The sequence below is a fragment of the Hippocampus comes genome, unplaced genomic scaffold, assembly GCF_001891065.2.
Source record: "Hippocampus comes isolate QL1 unplaced genomic scaffold, H_comes_QL1_v1.1 scaffold116, whole genome shotgun sequence".
Taxonomy (NCBI): Eukaryota; Metazoa; Chordata; class Actinopteri; order Syngnathiformes; family Syngnathidae; genus Hippocampus; species Hippocampus comes.
Window position 1 is genome coordinate 142,505 of NW_017805120.1, and position 17,915 is coordinate 160,419.

Here is a 17,915-nt window from a genome sequence, read left to right on the forward strand (position 1 = left end):
CGAGTTGCCTGGCGACTCGCTGCCGTCAAACATTTTGGATACAAAGCTGATCTGGGTGGACGCCCCGCCGAGGTCCAGGGCCCCTGTGGTCTTCAGACCCTGCAGTCGCGCACACACACAAGCATCAAAGTCAGATGTGCGGCAGAACTTGGCCAATAAACAACAAACGAGATCCACAAACATGACAGCCATTACCGAGTAACTAATCACGAACCACATGTGAACACATGTAGTAGTAATTACGCAATAAAAGCTCCTACTTAATCTGTTGACTTATTTTTTTTTTCTAGTGCTCGAGAAATGTTTTTCTTCTCCTCTGCAAAAGTCACTGGACTTCAACGAGGACTTGCGTCAAGGACCTGTTTGAGGCGGTCGTCCAAGTAGTTGACAGTGACCCATCCGAAGGCGCCCTCCTCCTGGCCGCTGAGGATCCTGGCGCCCTGGTAGGAGAACGGGAAGGTCTGCAGGGTCTCCGACACGGCCCGGAACACCTCGTCGGATGCCGAGCTGTTCTGCAAACTACGCACAAACAAACTAATGCATTAGCTTCCATCGATCGATGGCTGGTTAATCATTTCGTGTGAAAGATTTCGAAAACTACAGGGCCTCCTTGACGATTCGTTTTTTTTGTTTTGAGTTGTGAACAAAAATTCACATTCACAGGAAAGCAGCAAAATTGACAGCGGGGGACATTCCTGCCTGAACGGATGGCGTCCTTCCTTACTCGAGCAATCTCATCCCGGCGGTGGCTCCCAAGTAGAGGGGCGTCTGGGCGTGTCGCTGCTTGGGAATGTTCTTCTCGGCCTCCCGCATGCACTCCCGCAAGGACTGGCCGGCCTTCCACGGCGTCCCCGCGTAGCTGGAGATACCCGGACCTGCCAACGCGGAAAGTTCACATTCATGTTTTAGTTCGTCAAGTCAAGCCAGCGCACTGGTATAACCGCTTGGGCATGCTCGTAATTTTTTTTTTAACCTTAAAGTTGATATTAAGGTGATCAAAATTACTGTTCAAACGGCGTAGAACCATTGGAGATGCTGTATTGGGCCATTTTAACCCAATGCTATTTTTCTTTTGAGTTAAAAAAAAAATAAATTAAAAAATAGTCCAACAACAATAAATTCTAACCCGAGTGAAACTACCAAAAATGGTTTTGTAAATCCTCCTAAGCAGCGATGCGTGAAAAGTGCCTCGGCCTACCCTTGACATTGCAGGAGTGTTTCTGCTCAGCTCGCCCCGTGTTGTTGTCCTTCTCGGCGGGCCACTCGTAAATGAAGACAGTCGTGTGCGACGAGCCGGCGTCCAGTACAATCCCGTACTGTTGGGGGGGGGGGGGGGGAGGAAATAAATTGCCGCTGAAAACATCTTCTGAATGTGTGCGTGTCGGGGGAGTGGTGGTGGGATGCGCTGATACTTCGAAGCGTGACAAATGATTCATTGAGCATTTGCAGACACGCAGATAAACAGTTTAGTGCAACTGCAAGTGTTTACTTAAACAGCTTCGGAGTTGCTAATGTAGACCAGATGTGACGCCAGGGATTGTCAAGTCATGACATCATCAGACATTAGAGCTCTCTTTTTTTTTGTTTTACATGCTACTCAACAGTCTGAAGTTGTATTGCAACTAAACTGGACGCTTCCCTTGGCAACTTGACGGCCAGGTGGCTCACTGGCCAGAAAAAAGGACTTCACAGACACGCAGTAGGAGAATGTTGTTGTTTTAAGGGTTAAGAATATACCATGTGTTAAATAAAAGATACATGGAGCTTAAAAAAAAAAAAAGTTATTGTCACTTGTCACTATGCAAGAATTTATATGGGCCCAATCTGGTGTACATATGCAAGAAAAGTAATGCAAAACCTGCCAGATTAAGATAAGATTTAAGCATCCAGCATTAATTCCACAATTTTACGGGTACTCTGCATGAATTATAAAAGACAAGACGATGACGACGCTTACCACTTCTTCATAAGTGGTAGATGTTACCATCTTACCTTGTACTTTTGTGGCAGGGGCATGTTCTGGACCACAAAGACCACCACCAGGGCGACCACGGCGACCACGGCAATCACCGCCACAATCACAATCCCAGACTTGTGCCATGGGTTCTTCTCTTTCATGGCTGGGGGTGGGGCGAAGGCGGGGGCGCATCACCAGACGGAGAGGAAGCAGAGGTCAGAGGGTAGAAAAAAAAAAGGAGAAGTTAGCATTAGCACTAAACCAGCTTGCGCCCAGATGCGCCTGTGCGTGCGTGCGAATTTTGTAGCTGAGTCACCGAAAGAGAGGAAGCGGGCAGACTGTGTCGTCCTCCGGTGATTAATTATTTTTAATTGAGCATCCCCTCATAAAAATTTGACAGATTTTCATTTGGGGGTTGCGGCACTGATAGCGTTTGAAGTGACGCCATGTATATGAAATCCCACAAAATAATTTATATACTGTGTTATATAACACAAAATTCTATTGAAATCAGGGGATCGTTTGCTTTGAACGAACCGAGGCATGGAGCTCGCTTTTTTTCGTCCCAAATGAATGCGAGTAAATTCTTAAAAGCGGATGTTGAGTTAACACATGGTTGTTAAACATGAACAGAAAAGGTTACGCCTGCTATATTTTTTTTACGATGCCAAGAAACAGGCCGGATTTCCTCGTCTTTCCCGTGTGTTTAGGGCTTTCCGACTGTTTACTGATGGGGAAACACACACCCGTACACGTACACACACACACACACACACACGCGCAAATAGCCTGTGTGCTGTTTGCACAAGGAGGAGAAAAAAAACAAAAAAAATGAGAAAGATGAGAAAGTGTCGCTTCCTTACCTGCGTTGTTGACTCAAGTCAAATGAAAGAAAAGCGAGAGAAGGAAGAGCCCTCCGCCATGACAAGTGGCCACTGTGTGTGCGTGTGAGTGAGTTTGGAATGGACAACCCGCCGCCCTCCTCAAAGTTTCCATGGCAACACCTTTACCCCCGCCAACCAATGAGAGCAGCCGAGGAGCCGTGCCTGCACGGAGGAAGCGGGGGACTCCCTTGTTTGGCTCTTGTTTAGCACCCAGATGATGTCATCACTGTGACGGATCGGGATCCCCTGCCTGTATCCTTCTGTGTGTGTGTGTGTGTGTGTGTGTGTGTGACTGGCCTGCAAATTTGTGGAGCCATTCATAAAAGCGCTCTTTTGTTTCCTCCATTTTTTTTTTCTACGCCAGTCCCTCCCCAGCACATCCAGGGTGCATTGAAAGGTGACCAATGCTACAACTTTTGAGTATTTCCTAATTATTCTTAAATGCTAATGTCAGCTGCAATTTTGGTCCAAAACGGTGGGAGGGGCGCAGGGGGGGATGCAAAACTGTGAGAGTGCTGGTTGCTGATCGGAAGTGGCGTCATGATGAATCTAATTTTGTATTACTAATTTTGAGGGAGGGAGGCAGTGACGAAAAAAAAAATTGTGGCTACTTTGAACGCACCAAATTCGAACTCTGCCGGGACGTAAGAGGAAGTTTGGCGACAGCAAGAAGAAGAGGAGATGTGAAGAAAGGGGAAGTGAGGAGAGCAGGAGGTCAAGTGTGTCACAAGGTCCCACGGCCCCAAGTCAAGTCAGACGCTGCACGGAGGTTTATTTAGGGCAGGACACCACTGTGAAACTTTGAAAGAAAAGAAAAAAAAAAAACGTTCCTGATCTCAGCAAGTCACACACTCACTGCAGACGGTCTGCCTGTGGCTCTTTACACATTTGCAGGTTCATCAAGAAAGATTCTCAACGCTACCAAATAGTTCGACAGTTTTATGTACATGGACTCAGTGCACTCACTCAAGTCATGTCTCGCTTTGCCACGCTCATCAACGAAATGGCCATCATCTGCTTGGGCCCTCCCCCAAAAACACCACAGTTGTTTTGTCATCGGTTTCTGTTTCCACACCAAAGCGTCAAAGCAATCCATTTTTAGCCAAACAGGTCGAATCAACGATGACGAACCTCAAAGGGTCGATGACAGAATGGATGTACGCTAGATGGACAGATCAGCGCACAGACTGATGGGAAGGCAGAGAGAGACTCCGATGGATACTTTGATGGCAGATGGATGAGTAGATGAATGGATGGATGTGAGACTGGAAGATGGGCAGACAAACTGGTCGATGTATCGAGGCACATAGAAAAGCCTGTAGGTGACCGTTGGAAGGAACAAATGGCTCCATAGACTGGTGGATGGCGGACAGATGGAAGAACCCCCCCCCGGCTCTCCTCCGCAACAATAAATATCATTTGTCTATGAAATTGTTATCCGTGAGCCTAACAAAACGAAACGTGAGAAACCCAAACCGAAATACAACGTGCAAAGAATAACTGCAAAAAAACCCAACAACAAAACAGCTTTGCGCTCACACTAATAACAGCGCCACTGCCACCTACTGTAGTGGGTGTGCAGTGACACTTTTAGTACAGAGAAAAAAAAAAAAAGAAATGTGACTTCCCCCCCCACTCAGCAAGTACAAAATCACAAGTGCGACCGTGACTAAAACTAACAAACAGGCGCAAACACACCCAGCATGGTCAAGCAATTATCTGATTGATTTAACACAAGCTGGCCATTAACTCAGCCACAACACACACACACACACACACACACACACACACACACACACACAGCACCTGTTTTCACACAGACCTCCTTGTGTTTGTCTGTTATCAGTGCACTCACCTCTTTGTGCAGACATCTCAGCAGCAACACAATTGTGTGTCTATCCCCTTCTCTCTCTCTTTTAAAGCCTCTCTCTCTCTCTCTCTCTCTCTCTCTCTCACTGAGTTCCTCTTCCTGTCTCTCGCACGCTCGCTCTCTCACATGCACTTGCTGCTCAACCCCCTCCTTCTTCCTCAGACTCACCCTACACCTTCATCACCACCCTCATTTCCTTAACTTTCCATCTGCTTCTGCTCAACGCCCCCAGCTCCCCGCCCCCCCACGACCCCCTCCCACTGTCTTTCTCTGTAAAACGTGGCACACACATCGTGGTACCGAAATCCTGGAAAGCGAAGGACATCATCAGCCTTATCAGCGCCCATTTAAAATGTTAGTGGGGGGCGGGGTGGGCGCAGTGTGAGTTGTTATGCAACTAAATTCCAGTCCGATGGGAAAAACCTTGAGACCACGGCGATATCAAGGTCTGCAGGAACTTCAGGGGTTCCGGGCTTGTTTGTGACAATGCGCTTCATTGTCATGTGAAGCGAGCTGTGGGACTGTATAATTAAAAAAAAAAAAAAAAGAACATTTTCCTCGCATGGGGCATATCCAACAATGGCCCTTTGGTGGAATTAAAAAAAAAAAAAAAAAACCTGTGGCAACAGGAATACGATGGTGGGGCAGTGCCCTAGTAAACCAGTAGAGGGCAGTGTTAGGGCACACTGGGTGGGCAAATCGTCAATTTCTCCCTCCATCAACGCAATCGATGAGGTCGTACTTTTGACCACATTTTAAAGAGTGAGGCCTGTTTAACCCAAGCTCAACAAAGTGAGAGCATTTGGGATTCATTTTTGTAAGCCACGGAATCGACAAATTTCCCTTCAGGCGTTCTAACATGAGCCTATTTGTTTTTTTTCCAATGACAATCCAAATATTTGAGAGAGGGTTCGAGGGCATTTTAATGTCAAAGCCATCTAACCAGTGCGCGCACACATGCAAAAAAGTGTTTTCCCGACTCGCCCCGTTAGCTTGCAATATAGTACAAACAGGAGCGGCCATATTATACCAACATGAGAAGACGACGCATGAGAATATCTCAATGAAACATTTCACAACAGTGGGTGCTTTGTGCAACAAACACTTCTGACTCACACACACTCAATTACATACAAGTTTGTGGACTGTCAAGTCTTCTTCACTCTAATGAAATGGCGTCAGCATGACAATATTTCAGCCGCGTCAATTATTGCGGGTGAAGAAGCGATGGGGTGTGGGTAGAACTTAGCTGGCCTGCTGTATGATGACTGACGACTGCGCATCCGTCACGTGAACGCACCAGGTGTCAGTGGTGTTAAGGAAAAAAAGTCAAATGTGACCTGTGGAAAGGTGCATTGAAACAAAATGTGTTCATTTGAAGCTGCATTGGCAAACTCACCGCTTATTCTGGAGCTGATTTAGATTTGCACATTCGGCCGCAATGTGTCCGCAACGTGAGCGCACCAGGTGTCAGTGGTGTTTTTAAGGAAAAAAAGTCAAATGTGACCTGTGAAAAGGTGCATTGAAACAAATTGTGCTCATCTGAAGCTGCATTGGCAAACTCACCGCTTAGTCCGGAGCTGATTTAGATTTGCACATTCGGCCGCAATGTCAAGGCGACGCCACACGTCTCGCCGAATCTCCTCTTTTCAGTTCTGCTTCGATGAGTGACACGTCAGAAGCCTTTGGGGAGGTCTGAATGTGTTCAACCGACACCGTGAAGGCTTGTCAGACTCACTTGGTGTTTGCTGCCGACGGTGCCATAATAAGAGCATCCGTCTTAACATCCAAGTATCACCTAACAATATTAATATCACATAAAATATTCATATCACATTACGAGGGCAATGTACTTTCCTTTGCACTAAAAGCTAAAAAATGTAATTAGAGAACAGATCATATACATCTGCTACGGAGCAGAATGCTACTGATAGCTCCCACACTTCTGGGAAGACTTTCTGCAAGAAGTCGTGACAGGGCTTCCCGAAAATTGGACCACGACTTGTTTCGCATTAGGCCCCGCCTACCCCTGACTGCGGTATTAGTCGTGAGTCAGTCAACGTGTCACTTAATCCAGGCATCATCTGCGATTGTCGGCGAAGGTAGCAAAATGCGCGTTGACGTCAGAGTCCCTCAGGGTTCGCTCAAGGTCGCAAATGGTCGCAAAGCCCTTTTTTTTTTCTTGCCGCAAGAACATTTTTGAACATGTTCAAAATTCCCTTGCAGCAAGAAAAGTCTGCGAGCGACTGGGAAACATCTGCGACCATGAACAAACCCTGACAAATCTGAGAAGCCACTTCACTCACTCGGCGGGAGCCGCGCCGCAGCATGTCGCCTGAAGAACCAAAGTCGGGATGTCCGCCCCCACCCCCCTCCACTTTATTTATTGCATCACTCCCGGCTCCAAAAGCGTGGAAGCATTTCGGGCTTTTCGTCCGGTCGGGTATGCATTATTTCAATGGGTGCAGAGTATGACACTGGGGTCGTGTTGACGTTGCCACGCAACCATAGATGTCAGCTATGCCACCTTCAATGATGTTTGCAGTCAATGAAAGTCCAAGAGCATCGCGAGCGGAAAGAAAGTCGAAAATAGAAGATCAAGCGACAACAGCGGGATTAATCCATAATTCATACGACCTCGAGACACACGGCTGACCTTCAATTGGGGCGGGGGGGCTGGTGGCGCGTTACCGTGGCAATGGGGACCCTGAGGAAGTGTTATGAGGAGTCCACAAAGAAGCTTTTCGATGCTCTGCAACATAAGAAACAGGGTTGTTGGACACGTACTCAAATTGTGACAGACTGTCAAGATCGCGTGGCTTCAAGCTGGCGTGCCACATGCTTCGATCCTCACCGCAAACTCAAATGTCATCACACCAACAACTCGCACTTTAACGAAAGCAATATGCTTATTATGAAGGCAGAAAGGCACCCCCGGTGGCCCCCCGAAAAGTCAACAACACTGCCCTCAGCTGGTTTGAAGTATTAACAACAAAAAATCATTTAATAATGACTATTGTAATTGAGAAAAATGTAAACGGCATGCATGCACGCGCACACGCACACACAATAAGTTTGTCCAATCCAATGAAATTCTTCCCAAAGTTGAGTTTAATGCGGTCGCCGAGTTATTTTGGAATCTTTACAATCAGACAAGCCGCCAAGTCTCTTCCAGGTTTCATATTACTTGAATAAAAGGTGTGTTGTCTGTGTTACTTTTGAAATCATCGACTCTTACTGCATTCTAATTTGTGCTTTTCTTTCCGTTTGAATTAATAGTTGGTAAAATTAGTGTTCACAAAAAAAAAAAAAACTAGCACCCAAAAAAATCTACATGTAAGTTTTTGGTTGTAAAAGGCTGAGTTTTATGTGCTTTTTTTCCTTGATTTAAATGCGCCAGGTGTGCGAGGTACACAACGAAGGCTGAATTATATTTGAGGACTTGATGAACATGTCACGCAGTCATCATAAAATGCCAGGGGGAAAAAAAAAAACAAGCAAACAAACAAAAAAAGTTTCACAAACAAAAGGTGGCTTTCGGTAGATAAATACATTTACAACTTTAAAAAATATTACATGGACATAAACATTGCAAGGTACAATATTATACAATAATAACAACTGAACTTATCAGACAATTATCATACATACTGCAAAATATAAATTACCACTTTGTTTTATTTAACCCATGTACAATTCTTTTTATATATAATACAGGCTGGGCGGAGGTTTAGTTGATGTTAGGGCAAGTGCATAGCAAAAAATACATCGTTTACCAATCGGCTTTAGAGAGAGAGAGAAAAAAAAAAGAAAAGACAACGACAACGTTGATAAGGCGAAGAATCAACTCATTTAAAGTTGGCATAGTCAGAGAAAATGTCCACAAAGTCTTGTACCACCCTGTAGCAGAAGTCGTACTGCTCCTGTCAGCCATAAAAACACACACACACACACACACACACACACACACACACACACACACACACACACACACACACACACACACACACACAAAAGAACAAAAACAAACAAAAAAAAAAATGGTCCATTTAATTGTTTGATTTCACTCACGTTGGTCTTTCAATTGAGGAAAAAAAAATGCACCCATAGTGCATTTGGACTGAATGAGTTTTTTTAAGTAACGAACTACAAATGAAAGTAGATTTTGTGCTGGTACTCACCACCGTCTGGACCATGTGCGGCCTCTGCATTCGTAAACTCTTGACAGTTTGGAAGACGTCGAGCAGGCCTTCCGCTTTGACGCGCTCCAAGATGTTGCTCAGTGCAATGAACGTACCGGTCCGACCGGCGCCGGCGCTACAAAGCGCGCCACAAAGCCACACGGGGCCGTTAACACCACATGCGGCACCAAAAAGGTTTTGCCATCAGTTTGAACTGAGGTCAGCGGGCTTCAGTTAATTGTCTGCCACGTCTGTAACCCGTCGGCGACCGTTTCGGACCATTGTGAAAAGGTCCGCGGCGCCCTCTAGTGCGTGTACCTGCAATGCACCACAATGGGATGGTTGCCCGACTGCTGCTGCTGCCGCTGCACCGCCGCAATGATGTCGATCATGCCCCGCCCCTCGGCCGGGATGCCCACCTCGGGCCACCCGTGGAAGTGGAAGTGCCGGATCACGCGCGTCACCTTCTCCTATTGTAAGAAAGCCGTGTCAAGAGGAATTGAAGTAGATGATTGACTGACTATTTTGACCAAATCAAAATTGTTTTCCACGAATGATGAAAAAGCGTTCTTACCGGCAGGAAGGTGAGTACCAAGTCTCGTAGGCTGAAGGCGTCGCACAAGGCGTCGCCCTTCATCTCCACGCTGTAATCGCCGTACGTCTGCGACTCCTCACTGGGCCAATACTGGTAACACTTGTCCTGAAAACACACACCCACGTCTTTAACCCTTACATCATGTTTCTTTTTCACGAACACGCAACATGTTGGTCGTCAATTTGGACCGGCTCAGACGACGACGGCATACCTGCTCCCTCTCCTGCAGCTCGGTCAGCATGACAATGGAGTGACACTTCCACTCCCACACCATCCTCCAGAAGTCCTCCACCGTGTGCTGCAGCGGGCCCTGCGTGGCAATGAAGTAGTCCTTTTGCCGGTAGCCCTGTCGACACAAGAAAAAAAAAAATAAAAAATTTCATTCATTGGAATGCGTGTGAAGAGCAAAAGAAATGCTCAGGTGCATGCATGCATCACAGAGAGGATCTTACGTCTATAAAGGATGCGTTGACGTAATCAGTAAACTCCTGACCTCTCCTCATGGAGAGAATCACTCTGTTGAAGTCATCTAAAAATGGAAGGAAAAAAAATGGGTTCAAAATCAAACAGAAGATGGCATTTCCTCTGCGCTATTGTTCCTCCTCCTCTTCTCTTCTCTTACACGGAATGATTTGCAGCACCCTGTTCTTCTTCATGTTGGCGGGCAGGTTTCCCGTTCTCATGTTTTCCTTCATGATACGCATGTTGGTCAGTTTCTGAGACACAAACACAACATTGAGAATCCTCCAAATAAGCAGCAGCACCGGAATCTGCCCTAAAATGTCTGCTTCCAACCAAAACGGACAATCTTGATCTATGTGTCCTGTCAGCATATCCACTGAACTTTCTGTCAATCAGTGAAAAAGGCGTCAGAGGGCTAATTTTTTTTTTTTCTTCCCGGCTTACCTTGAACTCCTCCTCTAGGCCGACGCGGTCGCCTTGGTTGAAGGTGTTGTGCAGCTTGTGCAGGTGTCCCTCCAAAGACGACACATCCAGCTCCGTGTCTCCGTACAGAAAGTACTCCAGCAGCGCCTGGTAGATGAACGAGTACTGCATCTGCGGGACGGAAAGGAACGAGGAAAGTCTGTGTGAAAATTGACCGCGCGCGCGCCGCATGTACGAAGAGACGGTTTGGGTCGGCGCCCCGACTCACGTCCGTCTGGATGAGCTGCGAACGCTGCTCTCGGATTTTCGAAACGAAGCCAAACACGTCCACTTTCTGCTCGGCGTGCATCATGTCGATCATGCCGTCAATCACGATGAACGTGCCCGTCCGACCAACGCCGGCGCTGGGGGAGGGGTCAACATCAGGCATGTCAACTTTGGATCGATGCCGTCAGAGATATGAATGGAACGGTATATTGATTTATTCTTGGGGTTGGACAGACCCGCGCCTCATATTGTGATCAGCTCTATTTTTAATATTAGCCAGACAAATATTTTGAAGCGCGACGCCTTTCGTGTACCTGCAGTGGACCACGATGGGCCCCGCAAAGGCCGGATTGAGCGCCTTGACTTTCTTGAGGAACTTGAGCATGCCGATGGGCGAGAAGGGCACGCCGAAGTCGGGCCAGCTGGTGAAGTGGAGCTGCGTGACCAAACGCAGCATCTTGCCGGCGTCGCTGGATTGCTACGAGCAGAACGGAACAAAAGTGTTAGCGTGGCGAGCGTGGCACACAATGAGCCGTTTGGTGCTCACGCCAGCGTACGTATTGGATGCAGAACTTGCGGATGGTGTAATCCACCAGCACGGTGAAGTCCTCCACTGCTACGCGCACGTTCCCGTACGTCCAGCAGCCCTGATCCGGCCAGTACTGGTAACACTTGTCCTACACGGCAATGGACAACATCTTCCAATTTGTACAAATCACAAATTGAGAGTGCTTAGAAGGGTAATTTTCCACCATGGTTTTTTCTGTTCCTGTTGACACTCGCAACAGAAAATAATTTTAGTTCTAACTGATGAGTTTTTGGGAGGATTGTGGGTATCAGAAGCCCCTTTTTCCACCTGCTTCGCTGCGTGATAAACACTCACTTCCTTCCTCTCCTTCAGGTTGGTCAGCATGACAACAGTCGACACCTTCTGCTCCCAAATCATCCTCCAGAAATCGGCGACCGTGTCCTCCTTTGGACCTGGCACAACAAAATCTTGTTGCTTTGTTTGTTTGAAGTAACTTTAATCAAGTGTACATCAACGTACCTTGAGCTGCTATGAATTTGTTCTTTATGGTGAAGCCCTGTTCAAGGAAAACATGTGTAATCATGTAAAATAGCTGGAAACAAAAATAAATCACATGATGATTTATCTTCCGCTCACGTCGATGTAAGAGGCGTTGATGTAGTCGCAGGCGGGGCATCCTTCCAGCTGAGTTAGCACCACCCTGGAATGATCATCTGAGGGACGAAATTCAATTCATGATAACATCCAAGAAATACGTCAAATATGTCACAGGCCCTGTGAGGGCGTGGTTAGCTTAGCTTAGCACAGAGCGACCAAACACCGCATCTTTCAAGATTGCATTTCATGAGGGGCAGTCAAAACAGAAATGCCAACAACCCGATCAAATATATATTTTTTGTTTAAACGTATCCACTTCCGGCGCCGAGGCTACTCACAGGGAAGAATGTTGGGATATCTGTTCTTGTCCTTGTTGTTCTCCTTGTTGGCCTCCTCGTACGTTCCTTGGGCGTGCCCTCCCGGCAGCGACTGTCCAAACAAATTGTCAAAATGTCAATTGAGCCCACATGCATGTGACACTAAAAGCAGACGACGGACTATTTAGCTGCACTGCATTGGTTATTCCAGTTGAGTCATTTCCTCTGCTACAAGCACCCATCACACCTCCTTCGTTAATTCATGTGTGCACTTCCTCTATTAGCGGCGCACGCGAAATAAAAGTCACATACGAAACGTTATACTGACTCAAATGCTGAAAGAGGAAAGGGGTATTTTTCATGCGAGGATGTATGCATGAGTCACGGAAAAAAAAAAAGTCTCAGTAGTTTTCCCCAGTAGAGTCATTGAATTCAGGTTCGTGAACGAACCGGTCCCTGTAGATGGCGGAGTTGCACCACTTTGGAAATCAGATCTACACAGATGACCCAAGTGAATTTTTGATTGTCAGGGTGACTATGGGGGAGAGCAACGCCATCTCTCGTGTTGATCCCCGAAGAACAGAGAAGGCGAGAAACAAACTTTTTGTCTGACAAATTGGATGCTCACAAAGGCACAGAGCGAGCAAGCCCTAAAAGTTTGGCTAATCGGGCAACTCTGCTGGCAGAGAATGAGTTAACAACGAACAGCGTTGATTTGCATGTTGCCGTGGCCCTCGATAACTTTTCCAGTTTCTCATTTGGCCGATTTGGAAAAAGAATTAGGCACCCCTGCACTGCAGTTTTGAAAGCCTGGCATTAGACAACCGTCAAAAGGCAGCATTTCCCCCCCACGAAGTCACTGTTGTGTATAAACAGCACTGACGAGAAAGGGGAGGGACAAAGTCCACCTGGCAGTTTTCCATATTTAGTGTTAGTCTAAGAAGGTCCCTTGACATTGCCTGCCTGAATTTTTCCATGTCCCTTCTCCGTATCAACAGCACTCAGGGAACGGGGAGACAAAACGGACTCAATTGGTGACTTTGAGCGTGTATGGCTTGAAAAGCAGAGTTGCTCGCTGTTAACGGGCTAACAGTGAGTCGTGGCCATCGTGTACGAATGTTTATTTGTGATATTGGAGTCATCGATGCAGAATGACGCCCCTTCTTTGCGCTCATAAAAGACAAGCAAATACTTGTGGCATCTTCAGACGCAGGACCTCCGTGACAAAGACAGCACTCAAGAGGGCTTACGTTGTACTCCTCCCGGAAGAGTTTTCCGTCGTCAGCCGAGCGCAGCCTGTACTCGTCCTCCAGGTGTTCCACGGCGAGCGGCGGGTAGTTCTTGGCGGCAGAGGGGGATCTGGGCAGGAGGACCACCGTCGCGTCTGCGTCCAACAAAATGATCGCGAGAACGTGTCGCTATGTTTTTGTCAAGTTGTCGACAGGAAGTCAAGGACGACCACAATGAAGCCATGTGAGAGAGTCACGCAGCGGCTGCTCTTGTCACATTCTCTTCCCTTCCATCACAATAAAGCGCTTTCACTTGCCTTGCTCCTCCAGGTTGCCATTCGGCAGCTTCTTGTCGACTGTGGTGACCACCGCTTTCCTCTGGTTTTTTAACCTAAAACACGCGTACATTCAAATCAAATCCAGAAAAACAAACAACAGACAGAAAAAAATAAAACTTCCTACCATCTGAAGCTGGAGAAGGTCGTCTTTCTCATGAGCTAACGCGTTGGGAAGACGGCCTTTTTGTGTTCTTTCACTCTGCTCTGTTAACGAGCGGCCGACCGACTGACTGACTGACTGACTGACTGACTGGCTTGCTTGCTTGGCTGTCAGAGGGAGGCAATGAGCGCCGCTTCCTGACTCGGGCTCCGCCTCGGCGACTAGAGGAGGAAGTGTTTGTCACCCGGAGCTCTGCCTCGGAATCTGGCTACAAGCCAATCAGTGAGGGCCCACGGTCGAGGAGGAGGGGTAAGACAGCGGCGTTTGTTTATAGATAGATATATAAAGGCCGCATACTTTCGCTTCCAATGTACTAAGCCACAATCGAGTCGACATGGTTCAGTAATACGCTCAAAACAACAGAATTGTTCAGATTCATTTGGTTGCCTGTTGCTAGGAAGAACCTGAGCTGTCCTGCCCACTCAGTCCAAACACAGAACAACAGTGGGAACTGGATTTACAAAGTTTAGCCTTTCAGTCCGTTAACACGGAATGACATCGATGTCGCGGTGCTTTAACACTTTTAGCAGCATCAGACGTGGACAAACGCAGAGTCATATATTCTTCATTCTACGTGAAGAACGACTAATATTAGTGCCGTAAAGATGAGCTGAGAGTATTTGAGACATCCTCATCGAGAATGTATCCGTACGTATGTCATGGACTGCAGACAGCGGACACAAACTAATTGGTTTTCCATTTGATGATGTCATGACTGTTTGCTTTTATGAGGTCATATCTGAGAGCAGCGTTGAGTGTGAAATACTCCACCTTGCGTTCAGGTTCTGTTGCAGCCGGGTGGCGTTTACCTGAGGAGGTACCAGGCCAGCAGCACGACGATGAGCAGCAGCAGGGACAGGACCAGGACAGTGGGGAGGACGTGGTGGCCAGTGGACGGAACGCCCTCTGAGGAGGAAGGTGTGCGAATACTTCATCAAAAGTTTCTCCAACACGGAGGTAATAAACTTCGCTTCAGCACATTATGAGTCACACCTAGACAGCTTGTCACCATGAGGTGTCACATACGCTTGGGTTGCTCAGTATTATTATTATTATTACAAGGCAATCCTAATAAAAGCTAAAACTTTTGTGGTCTATCTGGTAGCGCTCAAACTCAGATGAGGTCATGGATAGTTACCCAGAAGTACGTTGGCGCCCGTTGTTTACCAACTTTAGGAAGCGGTCCATGAAGCGCATTGTTAAGCTGTAAATGACTGCAACGGGGTAAAGTGATGAGTGACTCGTGTGCTGCTTACCTTGTGTGTGGTTGCCATTGCTGCTCAAATTCGATGATGTTGTGGTTGCCACCAAAAACAGAAGCATTGTGACTGCGGGGTAAAAACAACAACAAGACGGATATTAAATTTCCCCGCATGGGAACGCCAAAGGGAGACTAGCCCCATTCAGATCGGAGGAATGTGCTCATCCAGTGAGAAGGAGTCACAATGGAGCGATACGCTCATATCCTGCTCATTCATTCGAGCCGCGCTCGAGTAAAAGGGCACGCTGTGCGTACGGCCGCAAGGAGGCGCAATTGTGCAACGTTTGGAAGCGAAGGCTCAGCAGGATGGCTTGTTTTCATTGAGAAAACGCAACTGAAAAGCAGTCAAGATGAACAAGTACAATAAATAGCTGACTTTTTTTCCCCCCCGGGTGGCCCAGTGTGGAGTGGTTAGCGCGTCGATCTCATAGTGTAAAGGTGCCGGGTTCGATTCCGGCTCCCGCCTCCCTGTGTGGCGTTTGCATGTTCTCCCCGTGCCTGCGTGGGTTTTCTGCGGGCACTCCGGTTTATTCCCAATTCCAAAAACAGGCATGGCAGGTGAATTGGAACAAGCGTGTATCCCAAGGTAACGGGGCAAAAAATAAGGTAACAAGGAGCAAATGAATAGCGGTCATTTCCTTGTCGAGGCTGTAAGGAAAGCAGACTACATAAAACATGCACACGTGAGCGACGCATGATTAATAATCAATAAAACGAGTGGAACGTGTCCATGCGCACCAGCACGAGGTAGCGAAGCCAACGTCTCGCAACGTCGGTTTTAAGCATCTCGAGTCTACACGACATTTAAGGCCTGCTGCTGCCAGCAGAGGACTTAAAACGCGACAGACCTTGAGAGGTTTCATTGTGTTTCCCGAGCACTAAAAAGTCACGACGCGTTCCAGCCGCTGGAGAAACCGCATCACCTCAAGGCTGCAGGTGTGCGCAGCAGCTGCGCTAAGAAAAAGATGAAGGGCTGAGTGTATAATCAATGAGGTGTTTGTGTTGCGGTGAGCTGCCAGGCCGTGCTGCGGCATCCCATAAAAGGGGATCGGCGGGGTGCGGGTGAGGGGGCACATGAAGAGGCGACGCCGGAGGAATTCGGAGTCAGCAGTGGCTGAGCGAGGGAGCAGAAGTATCACGTCAATAACACTTCCCGGGGCCATCAATAAAGCGCCACATGCGAGGAGACCCCGCCGAAAGACTGAGGACGGCATTCTAATGAGGAGAGCAGAGGAGGCGGGAGCGAAGACCCTCATCTGGTTCCTTCTCATGTTGGCTTCGGCACCCGCCTCCCTCTCGTGAGGCTCTCCAGGAAGTTCCAACAGCCCTGGATGAAGGTTGCACATTCAGGAGGGTTCATGATGTCATACGCTCGACTGGAAAGTCCCAAAATTGAGATTTAACTGGCTGTCCTTGCGCCCCACCCGCCGACCGACTTATCTTCATCTGTTAACACTTTTGCCTCACCTCACTCCGTGTCCTGACCAAAGCCAACTAACTGTCTGTCTTCCTTCCCTTCCGGAATATCCTCAATATTGCTATTTATAAAGCGACATCCTATTCCAGTAAGCGTCTCATTTTTCAGCGTCAGGCGGCCATACAGCACAAGTCTCACATTAGAGACGTGTCCCGCCCCCAAAACATGAGTCATTGTTTCGCCCGGGTCAGACGGTGGGCAAATGGCTACCGTGGCGTTTGTGCATTGCCCTCATTCCATTTAGCACTCGGAGGCGAGTCAACGGCCGTCCGCCATCAACGACAATTGGTGAGGCGTCTTTACTTTGGGAGAGGAGACGTTGGCAAGCAGCTTCGGGGAAGGTTATTACCCTGGCCAGACAGTTTGCGAGGCGCAGCAGTGTCTCATGTCGGAGGTCACAAAAGTCAGAATTGATTCCAACAAACGTGTGATAAGATTTGACATTGCTAAGATCGGCTTTTTGCTGTCAGCGTAGCTAACATTCCCATTTAGCGAGGCGCAGCGGTGTTTTCGAGGCGCAGCAGTGTCTCATGTCGGAGGTCACACAAGTCAGAATTGATTCCAACAAACGTGTGATAAGATTTGACATTGCTAAGATCGGCTTTTTGCTGTCAGCGTAGCTAACATTCCCACTTAGCTGGGCAATTTCATTTGTGGGGCTTAACATGCGCGTTAGCTTTCACAGGCAATTTAAAAAGTTCGGTGTTCTTATACCCGACCACAAATTAGGATCTCAAAACAGTTGACATCATTTCAAACTTCTCATACAACGAGCCCCTTAAAAATAAAAAAGCTTTAGATGATTCAACTTGAGAAATATGCACCCAAAGCAGATGTCCGGGCAGCAAAGATGTTCTCGAAACGCCTTCCGCTAACAAACAGAGTTAGACTTAGCTGCAGTTGAGATCAACTCAATCACTGCTCCCCGATTTGGAAGGATTATGGGGCCAATTTGACACGAGGGAAACCTGCTCACACAAAGCGATTAATAACACATCGACATAGTGCTATCCCGAGGAACGATAGGTATGATTAACATCGCAGCAAGCGAAAGCAATCAGTTAACACGCAGCGCGGCCGTGCCTTCACAATAGAAAATGGATGTTAATCAAAGCCTTTTGTCCTACGTCTTTGTTCGGTACAGTGTGAGAATTCCGATTCAGAGTGACTCAGGACAAACACAAAAAAAGCTTTAACCCCCACTGGACCGAGACGCTTTCTCGCCTTCAAAAGCGCACCGTTTTCCTGTGCGCAAGAGCGGCGTCGGAACAGCCGAACGTGGTTTTCGCCGGGCACAAAGCGTCTCTGTCTCCTCGCATACATCGGCCGGGGAATTCGCAATGTGGGCGGTGGGTGTCGCGGGGAATG

General features: G+C 47.6%; 2 protein-coding genes across 7 annotated transcripts in view; both read right to left on the bottom strand.

Moving 5' to 3' along the window:
* The window catches only part of entpd1 (ectonucleoside triphosphate diphosphohydrolase 1), an 8,940-nt gene extending 4,042 nt beyond the window's left edge, over nt 1-4,898 (bottom strand). Inside the window, exons 1-6 of one of the 2 annotated variants that reach the window (XM_019865791.1) lie at nt 4,697-4,898; nt 1,993-2,120; nt 1,199-1,316; nt 725-875; nt 360-519; nt 9-99 (exon numbers count right to left, since the gene is read on the bottom strand). In XM_019865791.1, the coding sequence (XP_019721350.1) occupies nt 9-99; nt 360-519; nt 725-875; nt 1,199-1,316; nt 1,993-2,120; nt 4,697-4,712 (664 nt within the window). In that variant the 5' untranslated portion in view covers nt 4,713-4,898. Of the gene's footprint in view, nt 1-8; nt 100-359; nt 520-724; nt 876-1,198; nt 1,317-1,992; nt 2,121-2,820; nt 3,328-4,696 lie in introns of those variants that run through there. The other variant, XM_019865792.1, reaches the window with a different exon arrangement.
* Nucleotides 4,899-7,804: 2,906 nt separating this feature from the next.
* The window catches only part of LOC109513381 (protein tyrosine phosphatase receptor type E), a 25,067-nt gene continuing 14,956 nt past the window's right edge, over nt 7,805-17,915 (bottom strand). For 4 of the 5 annotated variants that reach the window (XM_019865805.1, XM_019865804.1, XM_019865803.1 and 1 more), the window contains 19 exons: nt 15,066-15,137; nt 14,619-14,715; nt 13,629-13,702; nt 13,333-13,466; nt 12,104-12,194; nt 11,805-11,881; nt 11,688-11,724; nt 11,523-11,620; nt 11,197-11,316; nt 10,954-11,117; nt 10,641-10,776; nt 10,394-10,543; nt 10,110-10,203; nt 9,940-10,016; nt 9,699-9,833; nt 9,467-9,592; nt 9,211-9,362; nt 8,893-9,028; nt 7,805-8,634 (listed from right to left, as the gene is read on the bottom strand). In XM_019865805.1, coding sequence (XP_019721364.1) covers nt 8,560-8,634; nt 8,893-9,028; nt 9,211-9,362; nt 9,467-9,592; nt 9,699-9,833; nt 9,940-10,016; nt 10,110-10,203; nt 10,394-10,543; nt 10,641-10,776; nt 10,954-11,117; nt 11,197-11,316; nt 11,523-11,620; nt 11,688-11,724; nt 11,805-11,881; nt 12,104-12,194; nt 13,333-13,466; nt 13,629-13,702; nt 14,619-14,715; nt 15,066-15,132 — 2,040 coding nt within the window. In that variant the 5' untranslated portion in view covers nt 15,133-15,137 and the 3' untranslated portion in view covers nt 7,805-8,559. Of the gene's footprint in view, nt 8,635-8,892; nt 9,029-9,210; nt 9,363-9,466; nt 9,593-9,698; nt 9,834-9,939; nt 10,017-10,109; nt 10,204-10,393; nt 10,544-10,640; nt 10,777-10,953; nt 11,118-11,196; nt 11,317-11,522; nt 11,621-11,687; nt 11,725-11,804; nt 11,882-12,103; nt 12,195-13,332; nt 13,467-13,628; nt 13,703-13,773; nt 14,202-14,618; nt 14,716-15,065; nt 15,138-17,915 lie in introns of those variants that run through there. The other variant, XM_019865806.1, reaches the window with a different exon arrangement.